General features: G+C 43.5%; 1 protein-coding gene across 2 annotated transcripts; it reads right to left on the minus strand.

The window, feature by feature from the left end:
* Positions 1 to 3,394: 3,394 nt before the first annotated feature.
* On the minus strand, positions 3,395 to 26,982 carry LOC146185511 (leucine zipper transcription factor-like protein 1). Of its 2 annotated transcripts, none has more exons than XM_084606464.1 (10): positions 26,774 to 26,982; positions 26,558 to 26,685; positions 26,279 to 26,473; positions 25,798 to 25,933; positions 25,619 to 25,684; positions 25,459 to 25,545; positions 12,467 to 12,538; positions 12,238 to 12,342; positions 9,251 to 9,351; positions 3,395 to 9,105 (listed from the first exon to the last, which is right to left on the minus strand). In XM_084606464.1, exons 1-10 carry the CDS (start codon positions 26,774 to 26,776, stop codon positions 9,024 to 9,026), a joined length of 975 nt encoding a protein of 324 aa, XP_084462590.1. In that variant the 5' UTR covers positions 26,777 to 26,982; the 3' UTR covers positions 3,395 to 9,023. The 2 variants fall into 2 exon arrangements, with proteins under 2 accessions (XP_084462590.1, XP_084462589.1); XM_084606463.1 differs by having other exon boundaries at positions 9,251 to 9,354; positions 26,774 to 26,981.
* Between the last annotated feature and the right edge of the window lie 8 nt (positions 26,983 to 26,990).

Consider the following 26,990-nt stretch of genomic DNA (forward strand, 5'->3'; position numbering starts at 1 on the left):
CGACTCAGGCTATGAGAGACGCCGTAGTGGAGGACTCCGGAAATTTCGACCACTTGGGGTTCTTTAACGTGCACTGACATCGTACAGCACACGGGCACCTTGCTTTTCGCCTCCATCGAAAAGTGGCCGCCGAGACCGGGATTCGATCCCGCGTCCTTGGGAACAGTGGTCGAGCGCCGTAACCACTGCGCCACCCCGGCGGCCGTCATCGTATTTATATCTTTAATCCTCTTTTTGTAAATATATTTCTCCCTGTTACAATATTATGCCAAAATTTAAAAATCGTGGACGATTCACAAATGCCGTAGAATCTTCAGATCTGCGCGGTGTCTATGCCTTGTACAAGGGCCTTATTGAAGTTGCCGTAATTACTAGTGAAACAAAGTTATGCAACATGTCTTTAATGATTTTGAAAGCTTATGTAGAGGAGAATAGATGGACAGTTTAAAAAATATCAAAAATGCGGTTTTTTATTTGTCATCAGAAGGTGTCATTGTTCGCTGTTTTCTTGAAACGTTATATAAATATAAGCTTTAGCTGTTTGATAGTTTGCTATGCTGAGAACATAGTGTGGAATTATTGCTCCGTGTTGTTGTTGTGGCTGTAGGAAGAAGGAAAAGAAAATGCACGGGCCTGCTACTGGCTCTGTAGTTAAGCCCCCTCTGATTGATTTGTAGGAAGGGATGGACGCGGTAACTGTCTCACTTGTTTTCTGTGGACACTTCAACCACGCCGTAAGGGAAGGGAGAAAGGTGGGAGTGAAAGTGGAAAGAGAGGAGGAGCAGTGGTGGAGGGCTTCGAAGTAATTTCGACCACCTGGGCATCTTTAACGTGCCTGGCATCGCACAGCACACGGACGTCTCTTCGTTTCGCCTCCATCGAAACGCAGCCCAGGTCGGGTTCGAATCCAGGTACTCCGGCACAGTGGTCGGGCATCTTACCACTGCACCACTCCGGCGGGGCCAATCACGTACGTAGCGTTAATCCATTGCGTTGTTGTTCAGAAGCGACGGGTAGTGCGGTCCTAAAACGCGCACTTCATCGTTTCGATGCAACGCATTAAAGATGGCGCGACGGACGCAACTGGCATGATCAGAGGATTACTGCAAGCAATTTTAATACAGCAAACTATTTTAATGTGTATGCTTTTTAGTTTAGGCACTGCAATGATTTTTTTCATCTTATCTATACGGGGAGGGAGAGGAATAACTTCCAAAGCTCTGCACCAAATGCGGGATAGCCAATCAGGATCATCTCATTTGGGAATGCCCCGATTCTCCCGGGCATATTGATGGCAACAGAGAGAAAGAAATCTGGAATGCTTTCCTCCGGAGCAGAAAGCTCGAGTAATCCGTCTGGCATGCGACGCTTTACGAAGGACGTCCCCCTGTGGGGCTCCCTCTCCCTTGGCGGCCCCCTAGGGTCTAGAGCACTATAGGTCTTCCTGAGGGAGCGGAGGGGCCTCCCTTGAACTTGATGTTGCCAAGCCGATGCCCGCGCCACTGCACTGGAATTCAACCGCCGGCAGCTGGTTTCACTACGTAGGGGCCATGCTACTCTTCTCTATCGTTCCAATTTTAGTATATGTACTTTGGAAGTCCTACGCCATGCCAAGGTCGCCGTGCGAGCCACAAACTAAGCCGGTATTGCGCATGCGCCGTAATCATGACAACCAGCGACGTCGTTCTACGTGTGTTTTCGCGCTGCGCTCACTAGGTAGAGGAGGGTAGCGGCATCCCAGATGCGCGCGCCGGCACATGGATAGTTTCCGCACTACGCATGCGCGCCGCCGCGGAGAGCTGGCCAACTGGAGCAGGAAAGCGGCTGCCAGCATCGCATGCACAGGGCATGAAACGCGCACTAACATTGCACAACACACGGCCGCCTCTCCATTTCGCTTCCAACGAAATGCAGCTGCCAGCTTCGCAGCCGGGTACTCTGGCTCCACAGCTACTTTTGCTCCACATTCGGTACATCAGCGTTGAACCCATCTAATTTTTGGAGGTGAAATGGAAAGGCATATGTGTGCTGTGCGATGTCAGTGCACGGTAAAGATCCCCAGATGGTCAAAATTACTCCGCAAGCTTCCACTTCGGAAACATTTTCTTATTCAGATTTCGCTCCCACCTTTCTCTCTTCCCTTATGGCGCTGTTCAGGTGTCCAAAGAAAGTGAGACAGATACTGCGCCTTTCCTATGAGCCAATTTACTTACTATATAAATATGAAAAAATCACGGAATGAAAAGGCGGTGTTAAAGGGGCTATATCATGTCTGCACTCAGCGCAAAGTTAGAGCGTACCACAAATTCAAACCATCACGCCATGTGCAACAATGCGAAACCGTATAATAACACTACACATTCAAGACAAGCTAAACCCGAAAATGTTTGGACAGAAATCAGCCTGCCAGCAACATATATACCACTCTGGCGCATTGTCTAGCAGAACTACAGTGTAAATCGCTGTGCCAAGGAAACTCATGCAATGACACTCAACAGGTGGCTATAGTGTCAACATCTGTGTGGTATGTAGCACTATTAAAACATTTTTTGCAAAGCTCTTCACACTGACATCTTAATGTCCTGTGCATCATTCACACAGCTGAGCAACCGACGCGGTTTGCCTTCGATCCTGTTCACACCAGGTCACGATGGTGCCGCAGTATGGCGTCGATCTCAAGAAAATCGCCGAGCTACAGGCCACTGCAATAAGACCTTTCTGAGGGCTACCATGCATTTCAGCAGTTCGCACTGGCTTCCAACAGTTCAGAGAGGAGGCTCTGCAACAGCTTTCTCACCCGGTACAAAGGTGTATAGCTTAGGGCAGCCGGTATGACATGCTTTAGAGACGTATAGCTGTCTTAAAAGAGTTAAATTTTTTGCATGCTGGGCACTCTCGCATTTATTAATGCAATATTTAATTCATACATTGACAACTAGGCTCGATTTTGCCTTTTCTAGGCTGCAAGCAGAGAGCAATTTATTTCTGACAATATTGCTTTCCACATATACCTTTGACCCCGACGGTACACAGTGCATATACATTCCAAGGGTTGTAAGAGCATAACCTCTTTGATCCAGTTTGGTGCAGGAAAAGTAGTTAAATGCTACTGTGTGGAAGCAATGTCTAAAATTAGTTTTCTAGTAAATCACAAAAACTGCGCTGCACAATGCTTCCCCTACTGTAATGAATAACATTGATGAATGAATTCGTATAAGTTAGTTGCCCCTTAGTTGCAGTCTCGGACCACTTGCAGCTCACTTTAGTTTCCGAGGTTTAGGCAGTTCCATCTGCATCTAGTACATTACAATAAATCGACATTCATCACTGTCAGCACTGCTTGTTCCTGAGCTTCTCTACATATGGAGCAGTAAGAAAACAAGCAGCAGCCAATAAAACACTTTATTGACCTACATAAAAAAAATAACAATGTGGTGAGCAAAAACATGCAGTGGAAGAGAACCAGAAAACTTTAACCACGCCTCTTCCATGGTAACCTGTGTAATGATGCACTTGCCACTGTTTGCACAAGCATAACACAAGTATACTTCTTACCATTCCGAATGCACATTGCAAAACAGAATTACTTGACATGTTTTCTGAATGTTATGCTGTGCATCTAATATAAATCACATGGCATGCACAGGTTACATGGCCTCCAATGAAATTTGCATCATCACACGAATGATCAATGCACTTCCACACACCCACTGTCATTTTCACGCCCCCGAGCATGAAATACTCGCAAAAACCAGTTGAGAGTTGATATGCAGGTAGTAACTACGTACAAACTACGCAGTCAATAAGTTAGTTTCTTTTCAGGTTTTTCTTTGAAAACAGTAAGCAAAAACTGCGATAATAAAAACAGCCTTTAGGAGTCTGTGATTGGGTTAAGAGTGGTTATGAATACATGAGGGATATGGTGAATGTACAATCACCAACAATTACACCACTGACCCCATTTACAGTTTTTTCCAAAGTAAACTGTGCCACCAGAAAACAGTAAAGCTTACCATGGGAATGTGTTGCATATCAAGCCAACTTACTCCACGATTATGCTGCACATTCAAACACAACACTTGGGTTACAGTCAACAATGCCTAAATGGCATAGCAACGAAAAACAGTCAACACCAGTTGTTTTCCCATCCTTTCACAGACCAATATTATGTTGTTGTTTTTTCCATGACTCTAACCAATTTTAGACACCACATAGTGCACAAGTCCGCAGTACAACTTGAGCTTATCACTATTATATAACCAAATTGTTCATTTAGAAAGGTACCTGCCAAGCACTATAAACCTGTGCACGTAGACAAAAGTACTTTGTGGGGTTACTTTGTGGGGAATGCCCTTACAGGCATTCAAGAACCACTGTATGAATCAAAAGGGGAGTGTCGAACCCACTGAAATCTGATAAAGAAAATTCACCTGCATTGGTCAAAAAGAAATCATAGCCTCACAGAAGAATTATTTCTTGACTAGCACTGCAATGGTGCATCAAGCTGCAAACAGACACGACCGTTTTAACATGCTTAACGACTACTGCAATCGTGGCTGCAGCAGGCCCAACTCGTGGTGCTGGTTCTTAAAGCGCAGACCATTTCTGCTGCTCAAATTTGCAGATTACAGCTTTCTCTACGTCATCAGCACTGCTGTACACGTGGTTTGAGCTTAGTGCCTTTGCACGATTAAAATGTCAAACAGCACAGATATAAACTACACATAGCATCAAGGAATATTTTGTAGTAACTGCTTGGGTGGCAGCGAGAGTAACACATTTCCCACATCCTACATTGTTACAATGTAATAATATTAATAATAATAATGATAATTAATTCACAGGAAGGGAAAGGCACAGTATCTGTCACACTTGTTTCTGTGGACATCTGAGCCACCCTGAGAGGAAAGGAGGCCTGAGTGCAAGTGGAAAGAGAGAAAGGGAAGGCTTTCCTCCCTTCCATTACCACGCGGTTCAGGTGTCCATTGATTGATTGATTGGTTCACAGGAAAGGAAAGGCGCAGTATCTGTCACACTTGTAGTTGTGGACACCTGAACCCTGCCCTAAGGGAAGGGAGGAAGGTGGGAGAGAAAGCGGATAGAGAGAGAGAAAGAGGAGCAGTAGTGGAGGGCTACGGAGTAATTTGGACCACCTGGGTATCTTTAACAGGTGTCCACAGAAACAAGAGTGACAGGTACTGCACCTTTCCTTTCCTGTGAACTAATTATTATTATTACTATTACATTGCAACTGCAGTGTCACAATTCAAAAGCCTGCACCAGTGAATGCAGCCTTCATTTTTTTTGTGGAAGCTTCGCACCTCTAGAGTAGCACATGAGAATATAGGCATGACTAGAATCATTTTTAAAGAACAGAAAGAAGGAAGTGTGATATTAGTTTGTCTTTCAACATGCCCCAACATTTTCTTACATATTCATGCTCTCATACAACTCAGTTTTATAAATGCAGCATTTAGAATCCAGCTCCAAAGACTGAATAAACCGCAATACCAGAAGAAAACAACAGTGTGCTCTGTACCGAATCATGTGACAGTTCGACTGACAAATACCATGAACTGATCCTAGAAAACAGCAATGTTATCATCCACGTTGTTTGAACAGTTGTTATAAGTTTCTAGACAACAAAAAACATGATACTCGAGAATGTTGCTAAGCAATGACGTTCAAACGCAGGAAAACTGAGTTGTAGACTCCCCAACCTCAGTTACTGAGCATCCAGGGATGCAAGTTGAGAGCACCCTTTAGTAAGGTAATTTGAGCTAACAGCTGCCAGGGCAGCTTCTTGCGAGGTGATGCTAGCATGTACGTAAGTGTCCTCAGCTCGCTTATACTTTGCTTTTCATATTAAAAGTCAATCGCAGACTTCTGACAGAAGCTGTTACATACTGTTTGGAGTATACCTTCAAGATGGCTAACTTTCAAAGTATGATTATTCTTTTCTTTAAGCAAAACATGCGTCATAATTTATACTCAGCAACAACTTTTTCTGGCAATGGAGCAAAAGCTACAGAGCTGAAATGTGCCACCTCTTTCTACTCAGCGCAATTTAGCTTCTGCTAGTAACAGTATTTTTCTCGTGAAACACTGTACATTTCCATTATTCATTTGTTGCTTAAGGCACACTTATAACACAAATGCCAACTTTCAATGTTAGAAAGTCCAGGAAAAAGTTTTGTTGAATGCAATAAATTTACTAATTAGGTTGTCTTCCTACTAGAAGATTCTGGTGATGGCCCCGACTGCATCAACTGCATCAGTGATGAAGTTGAGGTACTACGGAGAGAACAATGCGCCAGGCACATCATTGTACGACTGAACTATTAGACAGAATGACAGCTGCAGATGTTCCGCCTTTGTAGCCTTCCCTTCATTTCCTTTCAAATATGTCCCTGATTGTAAAGAAAAGCACATCTTCGATGTAAATTTGAATGTAAGTTGACTATGTACACTTTTGTCACAAATAGGGGAAGTAGTACGGTTTTCCACCTGTGCTGCCGCTTTGATATGTTTGTGCGATCTGCAGTAGGATTGCTTACATCTTGCGTTGTTTAGGTATGCCACTTTAAGTGCATTACCTGCTGATGACTTAGTAATTATTGCCCCATTCACGAAATGCCCTAGAGAGGAATATACGAACACATTTATATATATGATATATTCATGTTTCCATAGTAGGAATTATGTACACATGCATGATGTCATTGACATCCACACGTTTTTTACGAAAGATTCAGTGCAGGCAGAAGAATAAGCTGTGCTAATTTCATGAGCTCATTTCCTTAACTGACTTTGCATTAACTACAAGGTAGCTTCAAATGGGTTACTGCTATGTAACAGGGCACATAAATTTAGCGACCAAAAATAATAAGAGACCTTATCCAACTCATTTACGTGCTTTTATATAGGTTTCGCAAGCAAGCAAAGGCCTGCCTTCATATTGGTGTGGAAACGTGGCTACAATAAATACTGGTACTAATCAGCACCAACAAAAGATCAGCCAATACCACTGTAAAAGCAACACTTACTCAACTCGGCAGGCTGCCGTGAGTTAAATACCAATTTTCGAGGAAATGATAATTTTCACGGCATATTCTTGACCTGCCTGAGTTGTAATTACAAACCAGGCAAAGCGTGCCTTATGTGGCTAATGAACCTCGACCTTATCAGGCAGCTACCGACAATTTTGTCTCTTGCCCAACAGAGGAAGCAACACGGCAATGCTGTCGAGCCGCCAAATTTGAGCTTGGGGAGCCTACACAAGAAATTACTAGAGGCATTCACCGCACCATATATATAACTGGAGCACAAGATCAAGACCTGAGGAGCCAACAATAAAAAAAAGGCTCATTAGCCAGGAACGATATGGTGTGCATGAAGCCACATTTACCTACTGGCTTGCATCTTCACTGTTCTAACACTTTTGTATATAAAAGTGAATGAGCACTATCTCTGACTAGAACAATGTGTGCCTTTCCCTTTGTTTAACACTGTGCAAAACTAACTTGTGTGTGCAGAGCTACATCTCTGTAGGTGCGGTGTGCACGTTGGAACTTGCCCACATGGCATAACGCATGCCATTCTAGTTTCTGTTCAAAATATCACACTGACTAATGCGCTCTACTCTACTGTGAAAATAATAAATTCTACAACAGGCAACTGAGTTGCCGTCCCTTTAGCAGCCCTTGACAGGTGGGCGTCGCCATTTTGGGAGCTGTCTTAAATGCCTTTGCAGACAGCAAAGCAGCAATTTGATCACAGCAAGTATTCCTATCACAGATATGGATGTCTTATTGAATAACATTTTTCTGTTTTGAACATGAACTTGCGAAATGAAAAAGATAATTGGACCCCTTTATGTCGATGCCCAGGAAAGTCAAATCTAAGAGCATTTACAACAGCAAACATGCTAAATATGACCTCATATTCTTGTCAACACTTAGAACAATTAAAAGTAGTCACGTCCAAAAATTGTTTATCACACAGGACAGTAGTCAACTTGTACTAATTTGAACTCTTTGTGGCCATACACTTTTGTCTCAAATATTCGAAATTATTCTGTATTTGGAGAAGTGCACTCTAATAAAATCACTTACACGTGAGGAGCCCAATGCTGCTGCTTTTTATACAGACAAATAGCTATCAGGTACTCCGAGATATTGGCAGAAAGCCTTTCAAATACGTGTGTTCATTCCATGCCCTAAAGAAGCACCATGTTATGAAAAACAAAGAAGCATTATTTTTTACTTCAACAACACATGATCATTTAGCGGCTACAATATTTTACACTTTCTTAAGTCCTACGAAGAAGCTACTGAATGGTTTAAACTGAACACTGTGGTAACTACAGCTAACAAGGTTGCAAAACAACAGTTTGAGAGCAGCTTTTCCAGGGCTATCTAGGACGGCATTTTTATGCATTGCGCTGCTTCGATGCTCCAAAGTTAGACCACACCATATTACAGCCATTCATCCCCTTAGGTGGAAGTGTTTGCGAAAGCCTTTTTTTTTTTTCCTACAGCGATATTGAAAAAGAACGAATAATTAAATGAAATCTTGAAAGACTACAATAAACAGACCAATATAATGGGCAGGTAAATCATGATGACATCTGTTCACATTATCAGTTGTATGGATCACGTGAGCTCAAATCAACACAAGTCAACTGTATAAATATTACTTCAAGATTCATTTATGGTTAAACACAGCTTGCTGAACGATATTGCACTTTACCACCGGTAAAAACACATTAAGGACATCAACTCACGAAAAAAAACAGGAAAAACCACAACATTTTCAGAGGACTCCATAAGCCCCAAAAATGCTGGAGGTGAGCATTTTGCAGCTGTGACTAGACAGGTTTTGGTCAAGAGCTTCAGGTAGCTGCAGAAAGACTGCAGGACATCACCTTTTACAAGACTTGGGAGTTTCTCTCTCTCTGCACCTCATTGGTCTGAAACCTAATGGAAAACGAAAGTATGCATCGAGTCACAAAAATGAGTATACTACCCCGAGAGTGCAGCATCAAAACGTGAGACAGACAGCAGAGAAGCCTGTTCCTGTGCTTCGGTGATGCTCTCTCGTGCACTGCAGTGAACGAACAGGGGAAAAAAAGAGAACAATAAAATAAAAACTAAAAGGCTTGCACAGGCAGTGGTGCAAGAGTACAACACAAAGTGCAGCTGCGGGCAGACACCGGAGGTGGTTTTCTGCGTCCAAAGGCGTGACTCACGTAGCCAGAGCATTTCTCAGCTCCTTGATTTGGTCGTTCTTTGTAGCCAGCATTTTCTTCATGTTGGAAAAGGCCGCCGTTTGGCTGAATTTTTTCTCCAACTGCTGTAAAAAGGAAATTCCAAAATGGTCACCGCAGTGACGTATTTATCTGCTTGGACTGAAGGTTGCTGCACTGAAAACTATTACGGAACTTGGGAATGAGGGCAAAGCGCTGGCAGTAAAACATACAGATGCCATATGGTAAAAAACAGACACTACTTCATCATTAGCTGAAAGCATGAATATTCCGAGAAGTAGGAGGGCTTGAAGGAGCATCAAGCAATACAGTTAAACCTGGTTATAACAAAAGTAAAAAATGTCCACAATTTTTCGCTTATGGAGTTTTCGTGTGAAGACTCGAAAGGACAATGCATAACAAAAAGCAGGTTAAGAATTGGTTGTGAGAGAAGCCACTGTGAAAGTATTTACAGCAAATCAGAGTTATTCAAAGTCACAGTAGTGAAGCATTTCGCGATCGCACTGAGGGTGAAGTACAACTGCAGTAGCAGCCTCTCGCGCGAAGTGCCTATGATGGAGCGGGGAAGGCAGAGTAGTCTGACTGGGAGAGAGTGCGCGCGTTCGCGCAGCCATCGAACAAGGAGGCAGCTGCGTTTTCATGCATGTTCCCGTTCGTCCACCACTGTTGCCCCAAAAAACTGACTCTGCCTCGCGTCTCAGGCGCTCTCCGCTGTTCCCGCTACTGACGTGCAGGAGCTCGCAGGCAACCGCATGATGGCGATGAATGCGCAACTGATTGTTCCGTCTTTTTTTTTTCTTTGTTATTTTTCGCTGCTTTTGAGCATGAAGTATTGTTGTGGTGATGGTGGTGAAACTTCATTTACAGCAGGTACAGAGGAGCGACCCAAATGGCCGCCCCCCGCTTAAATGATGGCTGCCATCCATAGGGCATCAGCGGTGTTTTCAGTCAGCTGGATGAGTTTTATCTGTGTCCCTGGGTCGGGGCTGAGCAGCAGAGCTTCCCAGTGATCAGAGTCGCATATGAAGTGGCTTGCGGGTAGGGACTGTGGGCAGTTCCAGATCACATGATTTAGAATGATTTAGAACATGGATCACATGATGATTTAAAGCAGCTTTGGTATCACAATTTTTGCATTTGTCTGAATAGAGCCCTTCCGAATATAGGCAACATAATTGGGGATTTGAAGTATTGTCGTGCCACGTTCCAAACGTGACAGCCATGACTATTGCATTTGCCATGCAGGTAGGTGCGCCGTCGGCGCTGAAACACGGTAAGTGGCATCAACTGTGGTCGCTCGTTTCTATTGTAGACGTTTTTCTTACATCAGTCTGTGTTTTATCATCACAAAACTTGCAGGGTTCTGCCAAATTTTCAGATATTCAGCACTAGCTAAGAGACACTCAGTGTCGCGAATTCATTACAACAAGGTAAACCGCCGCGACATGTTTGTTATATGGAGCTGTAAATGCAAGTACTTCTGGGGGGGAATTGAAAAACTTTGCAATATTGAGGAATTCGCTACATGGAGGTTCGTTACATAGAGGTTTAACTGTATAAAAGAAAAAGAAAAAGCCATCTCTGTAAAAATGCAAGGTCAGCTCACACAGGTAGTAGGCGGGGTTTAATGTCCTGAAGCGGAGTCGGTGTTGCCACACAGGAGCCGCCTACCAAATCTGAAGTAATCCCTGTCGCACGGGTAGTTTAAGTGTCCACTGAATCGACTGCCAATGAAAATGAGGATTAGCCAGTGTCACATGCTAGCCATCTTGATTCAGCAGGAATCAACACTAAATTCAGCGGGAATCAACTCAATGCATGTCCTCGAATGACTATTGAAAGCTCCAGAGCCTTTGAGTAGAGCCTTGCACTTGCTTTACTTTGAAAAAAAGAAATACAAAAACTCAAAAATAAAAAAACATAATTTTGTTTTCATTACACAAGTTAATTTAGTCTGCAAGACTGACAGATGTAAACAAGCTGATGCCGCTTTCACTGTGTGCAGAGCCCATGTGTTCCACTTGTTTTACATCCTAGGCGATTTTTTGCAATAACCAAAATTGAGACTGAGAAGTGCACCCCAAGTACTCCAACAATAGCAGCTTTGAACGTGTGACAAAAAGAGCCTAGACAGTCACTGCTTCATTCTGACCTCTCCAATGCAAAATGAATACTTCTGAAATGCAGTGTGCATCCCCTCCCATTATTACTCTGCAATTGCTGTCTGCACATTGCGCCAAACTATGAGGTATACATGAAGAGCATTTCTCAGGCAACTTTCCATCAAAAATACACGAGTTGCCATGTAGTGCCTCATTTTGTATTTTTGATAAACATTGTTCTGTTTTTCCCCACATGTCGGATTACGTTATCTACTCAATGATATTTGACGCCTACTGTGTGGCAGCACCGTATCTTGATGGACCTTAAAAACTTCAGCGGTCATTAACTCAATTGGTATTAAGTATCTTCATGTGAAAGGGTATTAGCTATCATAACCACCAGCATCAACGACCCCCAAGACTGCAGTAAAGACACCTGTTATTTTCTGAGAAGATCCTCATGAGGGCTCATCAATCCAGAGGTCATTTTATGGGCAGTCCTCACACTAGGCTATGCAGCTTGGCTGGACGACTGTGCGCAAACTTCAGCACGGCAGCATTTCCTCTGAGCGTACACATACCTCTCTTTGTCAACAACATTGCAGCTTCTACCAGAAGGTCCTTCTACCCAACTGGTTCTTCCAACACCTGGTACTGACTGCATTACTGATGTGCAGTCTAATTTATTCCCCCTTTCAAAGTACCTTCCAAGGCTTGACTTACAACATACAAAAAGACTAATAGACGTGGCAGCAGTCAGAGTAGCACACCTCTGCGATGCATAAAAGAGCTCATACATCTCAAGTATACCTACTTATGGATAAAAAAAAAAAACACGAGAAACCCAGTACAACATTTGCTACACACCTTTTCAGCCAAATCCAGCTGCGCTTGCACTTCGAGCAGCTTCTGTCTAGTGACAACCAAATCGGACTCTAACTTTTGCTGAGACAACCTGCTTTTGTTCAGGCTCTGAAACATTCAGAAAAAAACAAAACAAGAAAACACCTTGTCCTGAAAGGCTACCCAATTAAGAACTACAATTATTGAAACATACTTATTAACTTCAGCTTAAAGAAGCCGCTCTATAACATACCTCTTCCATTTCAATCTTCACCTTGGTCATTTGGTCTTCAATGAACTCTGTTGACTCCTCTATTCTTCTCTCCTAAAAACACAGCCAAGACAAATGTTAGTGCAGCGGTATGAAAGTTCTACAGCAGCTGCCTAAAGAGTTTGCACTGAATTGCTTCTTGTGAGCTATATGTTGCTAAAAAGCAGGCTGGGAGGAAAAGCTTGCAGCTTTGAGAAAATATACGTGAAATTAATAAAAGCAACAATAACATGCTTTAAATTACATTTGAGTACCTTTAGAAGTAAAAAAAAACAAGTGATAACAATCTAGCATGCTCAGGACAAATGCGAATTAGCTACATGCTTCTCACCAAGCAAATTGCTAGCTGGTGCAAGAAATAAAACAAATTCAAGGGTCACAATAATATGCAACTAATTCCACTTCATCACTGCTGTAGCACTCATCACCTTTCAATATTAAAAAGTTCACAAGCGAATTGGTAAGGCTGCCCAATATGGACAATACTCAGCAGCCATCATGAAAAATCACATATTTTTGTCGCATGCATGTGAAGCATTGTGTAAAAATTAGTTTTTTATGAAAAACAAATACCACAGATACCCGAGAATGCAAACAATAGACCGATTTCATGAGGCCTACTGCACGTGTGCATGCCTACCAGAAGCCGCTAAGCTGCCATCTTCTCTTAGCAGCAGTATTTCACGATGACGCCTGTACGACAGCCCACTTTCTTTTGCTCTTCAAATGACACTAGATTTGCTAGCAGTATCTTTAACTTGTGGAATTTGCATTCAAATATACCAACAAGAGGTATCGCTAAGAGGATTCAAGGTACACAAGGTGCAGCTGTGAGATGGGGAGCAGATGCTGACACAGGAAGGTGGCGGCCGCAGCAGAGATGCTACACTTCTCCCCCAAACGGACTTGAAATCTAGAAAAACATTGCTAAGCATGCGATTGCACAGACACTACTGTGTTCAGATGGTGTTAACATAATAGTCTTAAAGTGCGCCAAAAACCACGGGGTCTTAACGAAATTCCTTGATTCGCCAACACAGTGACGACATCACAGTGCGTGACAGCATTCATTCACTATTGCGAAATGCCTGCTAAAAAAAAACTGCAGAGGTTTAACGTGGCTGAGGCTAGTATTATGTGCAAAAAACATTAGTTAGGCATATTATACCTTGGTAGACGGTATGTAAATGTAGAGGACATTGTCGCTACCCTTTTGCACACTGTTGTTCGTGGCGCTTGGCTCGGCATGTTTAGCATGCAACATCTGCCAGAATGAATCTGGGTCCGTATTCTGAGTTTGCGTCGTTGTCGAAAGTGTCGCTATCTCCGCGACCTCGAGTCATCTGATTGATGGAAACCGCCACTTCTGGTTTCGTACTGGCAACATTTGGTTCCGGCCTTTCCCACAATCAGGTAACTCGAGGTCAGGGAGATAATGACACTGTCGATAACGACACAAACTCGGAATACGGGCCTAGGCTTCCTATCCATTTTTAAGCAGATTGGATTCCCCTCCTTATCACGAGAGTTTGTATGGCTGAACCACATGACACAAACATCATTAATTACTGACATCGCATACACGTTCACTGTAAGAAAACACAAAGGCAAGTGACTTTAAGACAGGTGCCGTCACAGAAATCAGCAACGAATCAGTATCGCCAGCCATCTGCCAGAGACACGCTCGTGAGGAGGATCGTTACATATGTTGCCCAAGTTGCCTGGAGCAACGTAGATATGAAGTGCTGCTTTAACCAAGCCGCCTGAACATGCTCACGGGGCCTGGAAGGGTCCTGGAAGGCTGTATTCTGACAACACCCTCCCATATCAATGGCGAGACCAAAGTTGGCAGTGCCTGCCCATTTGAGGCTTCAGATGTACCTCTTGCCTGAAGAGGTACCCCCATTTTCCTTATTTACCCCATAAATGTGGTTGAGCCGGAATCAAGTGATCGCCCTTTCGGCCACAAACCGAACATACCTTTATGCCACTGATAAGCATTCATTCACTGAGATATTTAAAGGGCGCCTCATATCTTACAATGAACACAGCAATAATTAGTTGGAATTAAGACTACTAATTAGCACCACTAATGAGCACTGCTAAGTAGCCCTACAAATTAGCCCTATTATTTTGCACTACTAATTAAGATTGCATAGCAACAGTGCACAAAGTCTATATGAACATGCTATCACACCAATCCTTAAGCGTCCCTTTATTATTATTCTTTTTTTGCATTTCTAGCCACTTTACTTTCCACATGATCTTCAGCATTAGCACAGGCCTATGCCATGAAACACTTTTTCTTTTTTTTTTTTTAAATATATAAAAAGGAGAAACAGTAAGCACTTGCTTTTCTGCTTTCCCTTCAAAAATCAATACAGTATGTTCAGTAAGATATTTTCCGCCACATTTTCCTAAATTATCGTTTATATATTGCACAGTACGAGTCTCGTAGTTAAGCAGAACGGGCATAATTATGCATGACTGCTTTCACATGTCATCACAACTGAAAACGAGCATGGATAGCATTCCTCCTTTATTCTTACTGTGCACCAGTGATGCAATTCCTCACTAATCTGCTCATATTTTTTTGCGACCAGGTCATGCAGAGCGCGCCTGCATACATTTAAAACCGCATTGCTAATGAGGCGTCAAGTTTCATGTTCCACTAAATAGGCTACGTAAAGCATCCCGTGCACTTGTCTGCTATGACCTCATAAGAGTTTTTGTGCAGATCTTCAAATATATTGTGTAGTCAGCTGTGGTACACTGCAGCTTAACAGGAATAGGGAATAGATAAGATCGCACGAGCGAGTAGTTATACCATTTTCTTAAATCTGTGAGAAGTGCGTGTGTGCATGTGTTCTGCGTGAAATTAAAAAAAAAGTGAAACGAGATTTTTGAGTATGCTACGTTTGGACTGAATGGTGACTAGCTGTGTTGCTTAAAACACATTTCAGAGCTATCCATAGACGCAATTTAAAAAAAAAAATAATTTTAGGAGAACTGTATATATTAGCTATCAGAGAAGATACCGCATGAACCACTATTATTACCTGTGCTGTTTTGACCATGCTTGTTGGTGCTTAATTTTTTTTTTCAGTGGAAGAATATTGAGGAAGATGCTGGCAATACTGTGATATAAAAGCATGCTTTTAATATGCCACTATGTCAAAAAAAGAAAAAAAAAAAAGAAAAATCATATTTGCAAGTGTGGCAACATGAGTAATGAGCAAACCTTATGTGCAGCACGTGTTTCCACCTCATAGAAACTCGACTATGGCCCCAGACCTTCACTCGCTTGTTCCCTCACAACTCTATGTCGAGAAGAATTTCGGTTTGGTTTTGCTTATTAAGTTTAACATCCCAAAGCGACTCAGGCTATTATATGGAATGCTGCAGTGGAGGGCTCCGCATAACTTAGACCACCTGGGGTTTTAAACAATACTAATACCGCTGTCACACGGGCATTTCGAAGGCCCTCGAACCAATGGTCTATCGACTCGAAGGCCTTCGAAAGCTGCCACAGGGGCGTTTTCAATGGCCATTGAGTCGATAGTCTATCGAGTCAATGGAACAGCTCAGAACTCTATCGAGATCTCGAAGGTATAGTGCCTAGAATATACTGGCTAGTGTGCCGTGCGGAGGGCTCTCTCAATGGGAGGAGGTGTCCGCACCGGCGATGCCTTCCAACTTTGGCCGCCAGGGGCGCTGCTCATCGTAAAGGCGCCGTCGACGCCGTCGGCCGCCGGCGCGCCCTTGATTTGCCGCAGCTGCGCTGGCCGAGCCATCAGTGGGTTCGAGCGCTTTGGACGCGTCTACGCTGTTCTTTTGTTTTAGTCGTTCTGTTTCTTGCATTCATATGAGATAATTAAATTTGCAACGACTAATGATGCTAAAAGTAAAGCATCAGGGCAGGGAAAAGACATGTTTCGTGTCGCTCTGTCGGAGTGGCTACTGCTCGAATCAGGACTAGGTTTCTATGTTCGGTGTGCCATCGGACCCTGCGCAGCTTGCGTAGTGGAAGCGGCTGATTAAAAGACAGGACCGCAAGTCGACTTCAACGTGTGTTGTCAGCAAAAAATATTTTGAGGAGAGCTACATCGAGAGAACGTTCAAAGTGACAGTAAACGGCATCGTCAACGAGCTCGCTAGAGATAGACCATGCCTTAAGCCCGAAACCGTGCCAACGCTATTCGACCATTAGCCGAACCATCTTCTGCCTAAGAAGACATCGAAAAGAAAGTTGAGGAACCTCTGTGACCAACCGGCTGCTAAACGACAAAAACGCAGTGCCGGTAATGCCAGTGGTGCAGACGACAGCCACAGACCGTCAAGGATGTTTGACAATGCTTCCAAGGAGCTGGCAGCAGAAGAGCCGAGCGAGAACTCATGCCCGCCGCAGCAGACGTGCAGCTTTGAGCCTCGGGATCCGTTTGACTCAATTTACATACCTGCAACTTGGACCAAATTAACCGAAGCACTTGCTGGATCTGTAGCCTACGCGCGTTATCGAGCCTAAAAAAAAAAAAAGAAAGAAAAAGAACTTTGTCACTTTGTACATAGAAAAAGGGATAACTTTTGGAAGCCTGAACGCAGTTCTGTGGACACTACAGTGTATATTCTCGGAAAAGAAAAAAAACAAGCGCGTACAATACAACAATATCTAAAGCTGAAGATAGAGCTATATAGGTAGAGTGCACTGGAGGGTCTTTGTTCCGAATGTGGCCTGCAACCAGCTGATTCAGGAAGCACATATCATTCATGGGAATATATTTTGAAGAAAAAGTGTCGCTTGACCGTCAACTCTGAAGGGTACACGATGCGCAGAAAGAAGGAAAAAGCATGCAACCAGCCAAATAATAAATGCTGCAACATTTCTCGCGCTCTGAGAAGAGCTAAGAGAAAACTGGCATGGAGCGCAGAACAAGTGGCTCTATTGAAAGCGCAAAATGAGGAGCTAATAAGTGAGTCTGCGGTTAAAGCTTTTTTTTTTTTTTTTTTAATCCCGCGCGTGACCTAGACAATTGTGACCGTACAACAACCGCTCGGCTGCTGAAACCGCGAAGCCGAAACTGGTGAAGAAAGTAAAATTAATTATAAATTACTTAGCGGTGGTAAGCGAGAAACCACGTGGAGAATTATACAGGAATATCTAGCGCATCATTAGCAAGTGAAAAAAAAAATACCACCAAAAATTGGTATCAGACTACTTTAAAATTATTGCGGTGTCATATGTGCGGCCTTTCTCCAAAACCGTTAGCGGTGCATTTCTATATTTTTACTTGTTTATTGTTGCTGCGCCTTTTTGCTCAAATTTTACTATATTGTAGACTTTGTAAAAAAAAAGAATCAGTGATACAATCACCACTTTTGTTTCTTGCCTTTCCTTCTGTTACAAAAGAAAGCACACCGCATAATAATCATTTATGCATGAAGCAACAATTAAGTGACTTCCTAATAAAACAAATGAATAACGAGTAAGAACAAAAACTGAAGTCAGATTCAGACTGCTTGTGTTTATTGTCGCATGCGATCTTTGAAAACATGCGCGCGTGCAATATATGTTACGAAAAAGCAAGATCGCCCTTCTTTTCTGTAGCATATATGTGACGCTATAAAACGTCACTAACCTGATATATGTCACCTTAGCTATAAGCATGACTGAATTGCAGAAACGTCGACGTAACCTATCCGAAAGCATGAGGCCCGTATACGTATTGACGTTCATAGCACTTGACTGCGGCATCGCGATATATACCATGGACCATAAGAAAAGACCGAAGAGTAAATAAAATTCAAAGTTGGATTAATGAACAGTGTAAAATATTAAGGGTATTTTCTGATACCTGTGTCACACGGACAATAACAGTCGTCGTCGACCCGTTCCGGGTTAGATCGCGATTGAGAATATAGTTCCCATAATTCGGGACAACCACCTGGGCTGACTGAGCACTCACTCAGAAGGAAGATGCATACGATACCTTACATCCGCAATCGCGATGCGTGGATCGCAATCGAGTTGCTCTAGATCAAATAAAATCGTCATCGGAATATTTCATAGCAATATATTGAATCCAGCCCGGACTCGATCGTTTAATCAAAGATTAACAAACTATTGCAACCAACGTGTCAACTTTAGGTGGTTTTCTCAAATTTCTTCTCTCGCTGGATATCAGGAAGTCAATATGTGTTCTGCTTAAGACCTTATCCGGTTCAACTGAATAAATAAAACAGATATATAGCAGACATGGACCAGACAGTATTAGTTAAATGCTTCCTCGAGCGCTATTTGAGCGTATGATTTTCTCCGCACAGTACTAGGACGGTATGAATGTCTTCCAACAAGACTGTTTTTAGACACAAAGTGCGCTTAAACCGTCAAGAGACAGGTTTCGCAGCGAAAAGCGCAGCGCGCTATCTGGACCTATATGCCGCCTATGCTGCCGAGGCCGCGAACGCGGAGCGATAGCACCTTAGCTATTGGTAGCGCCGCCCTGCGGTGGCGGCGGGAAGGCATCACCGCGGCGGACACGCCAGCGCGCGCCCTCGGCACACTAGCCAGTATATTCTAGGCACTATATCGAAGGCCTTCAAACATCGCGCAAGGTTGCTAGTGTTGACCCGAGGAACACCATGCACACTCTCGTGCACGACACCTTTCTGATACAAAAACATGAACAAGTGTTATTTTATATCTTTAATTTACGCGGTAATATATCAGTGTGCATAATAATTTTAAAATAGCATCGCTCTTTTTTAAGGTGCATTATTTTTATACTCCCTACTACTGTAACCTGCACCGCCGAGAAAAGCAAACACTAAAGCACACCCGTATGAAAATCAACGTGCTTCAGAAAAAAAAAGCACCAGCTGTCCTTGAATCACAACTAAAAACCGGCAGTTACTTTAAAAGGTAACAGCTATATATTTTATTTTGCAATTATAGAAATATTTTAGTTCTTTAAGCAAAACCGAAAGCAATGATAGTGGTGCCACAAAAGTTTGGCACCAAACACCAGAACTATTTCAACAGCCTTCGAGGTTTGCCGTGTAGCAGCGGCCCAAATCCTTTGAGTTCAATCGCAATTGAAAATCTCGAAAGCTATCGACTCAATCGTCTGATAAAAAAAATGGTTCATTCACGCCTTACCTGGGACCTGACAAATAGGGGAATTTACCCCCCATCAATGTCTGGCTTCCGAAAAGGCCGAAGCAGTATTGATAACGTTATTTCTCTAGCCAACTGTGTTAGAAGCAAAGCTGAGAGGTCTATAACCATTGCTGTCTTCCTTGACATTTAAGGAGCTTTTAATAATTTCGCACATGAGGCGATCCATTCAGCCTTACATTCGATTGGTATTGGTGGATGTACAACTGGCTCTCTGATTATCTTCGTGATAGGACAATTTACATGTCAACAGATCAAGGTGACACGTCCCTACATCGTGCGTCTCGTGGTGTTCCTGAAGTACAACCCTCTTCAATATCTCTCTTCTTGGTTTGAACAGTTTCTTGCCACCTATCGTTGAAATCTCCCTCTACGCAGATGACATCTGTATATGGTACTCCGGAAGAAACAGACGCATTGTGCATGCTCGACCACCGAAAGCAATAGGGTGCATTGTAATATTCTCAAACAAGCGAGGTCTTGGTTTATCTCAGAAAAGTGCGCAGCAATTTTATTTTCACGACGTGATCTTTCTCGTTACGTGCTGAAAGTTGCTAGCACTCCTATACCATATGTCAGCCATCAAAATTTCTGTGTGACCTTTAATAAGTCTCTTTCATGGTCACCACACGTTCAACAACTAAAGATCAAACTCTCCTCATACGTATCTATATTTCGTATGCTCTCAACAACCAGAAGAGGCTGCTCTACTGATTCCTTAACATGATTTTATGGAGCACTTTGTGAAGGCCTTCTGCATTATAGCCTCCCTGTTCTTCAAGGCCTCTCGCAGGCAAGCATAAAACTACTTGAAGCCATGCAGGCCAAAGCTTTGAGAGTGTGCCTTGGTCTTCCAAAAAACACCTCCACAGTGGCAGAGAGTAGACGTCTATCTGTAACCATGCTGATACCACAGGAGCTGCTTCGTGCCCAGCTGCGCTTTGCACGTGAACCTACCCATCCATTTTCAGAGCAAAGTATGACAGCACTCTCCCATCTACTGCCTGTGCAATATCAATGCACAGTACCGTCACCTTTCCCACCATGGAGGTTTGCTTCATGGCAAATTTGGACAACTATACCTGGAATCAAAAGTAAAGCCCACAACCCAGGACCCGCACTTAAATACTTCGCCCTTGAGCACATCTTTGCATGCTACAGTCAACATTGCCACATCTATACTGATGGCTCTGTTACAGCTGTTTCTTCATCCATCGGCGTGTGGATACCATCAGTGCACACCACGACAGCTATGTCTACTGAGTTAACAGCTCTGACAGAAGCTATTATATATATTCTACAACAATTCCCTGCAACATGGGTTATCTTTAGTGGTTGTTGCGCTGCGCTACAATTGCTTAAGTCATCAAGAATTCAGGAAAAGCTCGTCATTGACATAAATAAGCTGCACACTGAGGCCTATGACCTGAGTCACCGTATTGTGCTACAGTGGTTACCTGCTCACTGTGACATTGCGGACAATGACTATCCATTCTCACGAAGAGATGCAGCAAGACTTGTAGCCACTGAATCATGACGATTGCAGCGCTCTCTGTGGTGTGACCCGAACCGTCTATACCGACCTCTACACCGAATAGATCCCACTTGCGTCTTTCGAATTCCTCACAATTTGAACAGATGCCATTGCAACTGTCTACACCGAATCTGCTTCAATGTGTCATACACAAACTACTTCCTACATAAAATAGGTATAGCCAGCAGCCCTCTGTGCTCTACATGTGATATGTGTGAAGATTTCGAATATTTGGTAACCTTCTGTCAAAGGTTTACTGCATATCGCAGGACATTGCGTAATAATGTAGGCTTAGCTAAAGACACAACCTTGCGTCTTGAACATGTCCTCGGTCCTTGGTGCAACGGGACATCGGCTGCATGAGCTACAAAGGCTTTATTAACTTTTCTCAAGGACACAGGCTTGATCGCGACCCCTTAAAACTTATCTGTGTGTGATTATGTACGTGCGAAAGTGTATGCACAGACTCTTTTTTTTTTTTCATTCATTTTCCCCTCCCCTCCCACACTGTCACCCTTATCCTCAACCCTCATCAGGAGTAGCATAGCATGCTAGGCTCACCACCAGGCAGACATCTCCTGTTGCCATTAAAATATCTCTCGCTTACTCTCTCTCAATCGCCTTTGAAAATTACCGTATGACAGGGATATAAGAATTAACAGAACCAGTGGTAGAGGCACTTACATCACACTGTACACAGGAGCTTTGCCTTTCACCTTTATCGAAAAGAGGCTGCTGTGGCTGGGATTGAACCCTTAACTTTGGCTTGAAACGCCAAAAGCCCTAACACAAGACAGGACCAGTAACCACTAACCCAATAACCACTGAGCCACCGTGGCTAGGCTAAGAATACTGTACAGCCAGCTTCATCAAGCCACGAGAAGGTAAAATTGACCTCAATATTCTCTACAATTTAAGCATCTTGAGTAATAACAGCTGTAGACAATTTAGACCAAACTACGTGGAAAAGAAGCAAAACGTACTGAACAGTGCCTCGACAACAGGCTTTCTGATCAGCTTCCAATGTTCTCCTTTTGTGGACTACTTTTTTCCTCTGGAAGCGAAATAAGTTGCTGCATTCTCTCTGCACCTATCGTAGCATACGGTGGCAACCAGACAAATCCACCCATGCTGTAAAACCGACACATGTGCAGCAAACAGCCGTTTGAAAATAAAAGCGTTGCTGACAGCCGCACATACACCATGGCAGTAGTCATGCCGTGCCAGCATGGCCCCCGGCCAGAATACAACTCCCAGGGGGCATTGCAGCGGCAATGATGTGCCACTATCACTTGTGAAATCTGTCTATAATTGTAGAGATGATTTGTCCACATTGTCAGAAGTGTGGCTGAGTGCCATTATTCCTAATGTGCAAGATAATGGCAAAATATGACAACCAGCATGTTTTGAAGGTGAATGGAGCAGATTTGATTAGAAAATCTGGTGCGCATCTTGTGTCATGCACCCTCTGTATCAGCAACATGTAAAGAAACTATGTTTTTAACTTCCTAACCTATAATCGTTTAGCAGTCTATGGTGGTATTTCAACAGAGGTCAGGCCACAGTGTCAGCAAAGCAAAGGTTGAGAGTCTGTGCTCGCTGCATCTTTTTCTACCTCGTCCTTGTCTGCATTCACTTGTTTGCAATCTAAAAAAATGCAACACAAGCTAGATTACCAGCTTTTCGGTAGTTCCCGAGAAGACCAACTGGCAGCTAGCTGACATTTCAAATTTCATTCATGTTTTTATATGTCATTGCCTGATGGCTAGAATAAAGTATTTGGCAGAGTATCACACTTACGTGCTCTGCTGTTTTGGCCAACTTTGGTTATGAATGGCAATATATACCTCAAAATGTTTAGATTGAAACCATAGATGGTTTTTATCTCTTTCAAGACTTTAATCGTTTTTCAATTTGTCAAACTTGGCTCAAGTAACATTTATCTGTCTGCTTTCAAGACCTCAATCTAAAAAAAGAAATGCATCAGAGCTGTCATTGTTATAAAAAGTATTCTACAGACGCCTGTCTCATCAATTTGTAGAAGTTCAAGCCTACCTTATAAAGAATATAAGGAATTTGTACAAGTGCACTAGTGACACTTCAGTGGCCTTGTACAAAAGTAGAAAACATCTTCTGAATTCTGTTGTGTAACAGGACATGACATAAATTCACATTTTTCCAGACCACTTGTTGAAGCATCTTCTACATTAGGAGGTGGCAGCACCTCCTGGCCGCTCCAGCCATGTTTACCAAGCTACCTGGCAGATGGCCATAGCAGCCCGTCCGTCGATCGCCTCCCATCCTGAGCTCGAGTCGAGCGTCAGCCAGCCAGAGTGAGCCGCCAGCCATCAAGCCAAGCAGTCGCATGTTTTAGCTGCGCTCTATGTGCCTTTGTAGTCTCTTTTGTAATATGCTTACTCCTTTTGTCCTACGTTAGTGCCGTGTCTCACCTTTCAAGCCACAGCCCAGCCCTAACATTTGGTGCAGTCGACTATTGAACAACGCCTCGCCGCTCGCCCCCAACATGCCTGCGTAAGCCCCACTTTACTGCCCTTTTGTGTCTCCAAGTACGCATGATGTCGGAAACCAGTTGGGAAGTCACCCGCACAGCCATGCCTGCACAAACGCCCAGACCGGCATCGGCTCCTGCGGCGCTGTTGTCTCTTCGAAATCTCGCCTCTGCGTCTGCCAGAACACAGCTCCCCGCACAGTTGCCGTCACATGTGCCCGTCTCGCTAGGCCTACTGCCATCATTGTCTGCCACACAACCGCTAGGTGTCTGTGACACTTCCACCATGCCAGCTCATGAACTTTTCATGCCGCCACAGCACCCGTAGCTCTATGTAACGACGCCTGGATTTGGCACTGGACCACAGTACTGCCAGTAGCAATTTGAAGTGCCACTTTTTACAACGGCGTCACCGTGGTATCCAGTCTGCTATATGCCGCACATCCACGTGACAACCATGCCTAACGTATCGCCCAGCCTGCCTTTGTTCGAGGACTGCCATAAGCAAAGTGCGCGTTTGTGGATGGAAGAAATTCAACGAACGCAACAGCTAGCATCATGGTACCAGGAAACACCTCACGCTGCAGGTAAGCTGACAGGAACCGCAAAAAATTGACACCTGAACTTTGGCGCCTAGTTTCTAACATGGGACTTATGGCGGAAAGCTTTCTTGGATGCGTTCGCTGACGAGCTAACTTTAATACAATGGCAACAACAAGTCATGACCCTGGTGCAATCCAGCTCTCAGTCGCTCCTCGGCTATGCCTATGCAAAGCTTTGCATCATTGAGAAATGCCCAATGCCGCTGACAGAGCCCCAGAAAATTGAGCATCTTTTACAAGGTATTTTGTGCACATTCACCGCGACAAGCATAACCACTCAATGCCCGTCGTCGGTGTCCAGCTTCGTTGACATCTGCACCCAGCTCGACTGCACAATGCAAAATATGGAGCCTCTGAAAGAGCCCAAGCCGGAGAAGCCCAAGGCTCCCAAGCCTCCGAAAGAGTCCAAGCCCAAGAAGTGGAAGAAGTTCAAGGAAGGCTCCCAAGCCTCCAAAAGAAGGAGGTGCACCAAAGCTCAAAAGCAAGTCAAAGAGGACTTTGACAAAGAGGAGGGGATAGATGTGCGGTGGCAGCGCCTCCTGGCCGCTCCAACCATGTTTACCAAGTTACCCGGCAGATGGCCATAACGGCCCGTTCGCCGATCGCCTCCCGTCCTGCGTTCGAGTCGAGCGTCAGCCAGATAGAAAGTGAGCCGCCAGCTGTCAAGCCAAGCAGTCGCATGTTGTAGCTGTGCTCTGCGCGCCTTTGTAGTCTCTTCTGTAATATGCTTACGCCTTTTGTCCTTTGTTTGTGCCATGTCTCATCCTTCAAGCCATAGCCCAGCCCTCACAATATATGCGCTGACTTTTTATATATTTGGTAGTGACAGCCCCTTAATAAATCATGCAGTTGTGTGTTCATCCTGTCATTCTATGTGTCATGTTATTTGCACAAATCCCCATTAACTAGCTGATTAGCAAGATTATGGTCATAACAAATTAGGAAGCTAGAGTGACAGCATGGATTGCTATTGAGACACTGTCCAGTTTTTTTTATGAACAAATGCACTGTTTTGCAGTTTCTCTAGGCTCTTTACCTAGGTTCTCTACCACAACAGTAACTCAGCAAATGCGCTGAAAGCGCACTTCCAAAGCACAGCCAATCTGCAGAACAAGTAGCTTTTGTTACTTGCACTGGCCATATGGCATTCCTTACCTTATTTTTCATGCTCTCCATCAATTCACATTTCTTTTGGTTGAACCTTTCAGCCAGCTCAGACTTCTGATTAAGTATCTGGGAAACCTGCAAAGGAAACAACAGTTATTACAAGACCCCTTTTCTTTTATAAATATGATGGAGAGCTCAGCCTTCGCACCTGACTTTCGACATCTTTCAGCCGGCTCCTGAGCATTGCATTCTCACTCTTCATTCGTGCTATTTCCTAGAATATAAAGAAAACAGGGTGGTTTAGAAGAAGTAAATATATAACCAAATAGTACACAGAAAGTTCTCGCTTTGGAACAAAATTAAGCTCTGTATTCATTTCAAGCTCACCTTCTGCAGAAGAGCACTTGGTCCATGCGAGTCTTCCAGTGGGCTCAACTTGTGTGAGCGTGAAGACGAAGCCTGCAGTACTTTTCCTGTGGTCAGCCCTTCAGCTTCCATGTCACCAACTTTTTCAATCAGTGCGCTGCGAACGCGATTCCAACGAACAAATCAGGCAGTTTAAACTGTGCAGTATATATATATATATATATATATATATATATATATATATATATATATATATATATATATATATATATATATATATATATATATACACATATATATATATATATATATATATATATATATATATACTGCTCACACACACACACACACACACACACACACACACACACACACACACACACACACACACACACACACACACACACACACACACACTCTCTCTCTCTCTCTGACCGGTATGCACTCGAGATACTATTTTGCATTAAACCGCAGCTGGCAGCTCTTACAGCCATAAACTTACCCATCTTCAAGTTCCGATATGTCTGCTTGAAGCTGAAGATGCCACTTCTCCGCTTGCTGGCAGAGTTGTCTCAGCAGGACTACATTGGCGTGAGCAGTGTTGATAAGTTCGCTCTCCACCTCCGCTCGAACTACACTGCAGAGATCGTCGAGGATTTGCTTAACTTCTTCGGACGTGTAGGTTTCCTCCAGGAGCCTGTGGAAACATGAAAGATTTGATAGTAAAATCAGTCTGCGACTTAACGCCGTCATTAAGCGAGAGGAAAAAAAAAATTACTACCTTGCGTGTTTGACATCGTCAAAACTTCTGTCGATAACTTTCAGGCGCTGAGATCTTTGAGATTTCGCGAACTTAATGTAGCGGACGATTATATCGTGGTGCCCGTCACTTAAATCGAGCTGTTGAGCCTGTTTGGAGAAAATAAAAGTGAACATTAGGGTGATCAGCTTACCACCAAACTAAGATTAACTAGGCCAACAGGACTCACGACCTTACCATGTCGAAGTGTTGATACCTGCGAGAATTTGTGAAAGTTGCTTTCCCTGCAGAGCAGTGTTGGCACCTAATTGCCTAATTCTTACGATTGTTTACAAGAGATGTCGCAAAAAACGCTAGCGATGCAGCACACAATGAATAAAATTGTTGTAAAACAACAGTAAGTTACTTAAACAAACCCATACATACGTAGATAAAGTATACACAGTTACTATGA

This window comes from Amblyomma maculatum, chromosome 6, assembly GCF_055883805.1.
Source record: "Amblyomma maculatum isolate TAMU_Amacu chromosome 6, ASM5588380v1, whole genome shotgun sequence".
In the NCBI taxonomy this organism is placed as follows: domain Eukaryota; kingdom Metazoa; phylum Arthropoda; class Arachnida; order Ixodida; family Ixodidae; genus Amblyomma; species Amblyomma maculatum.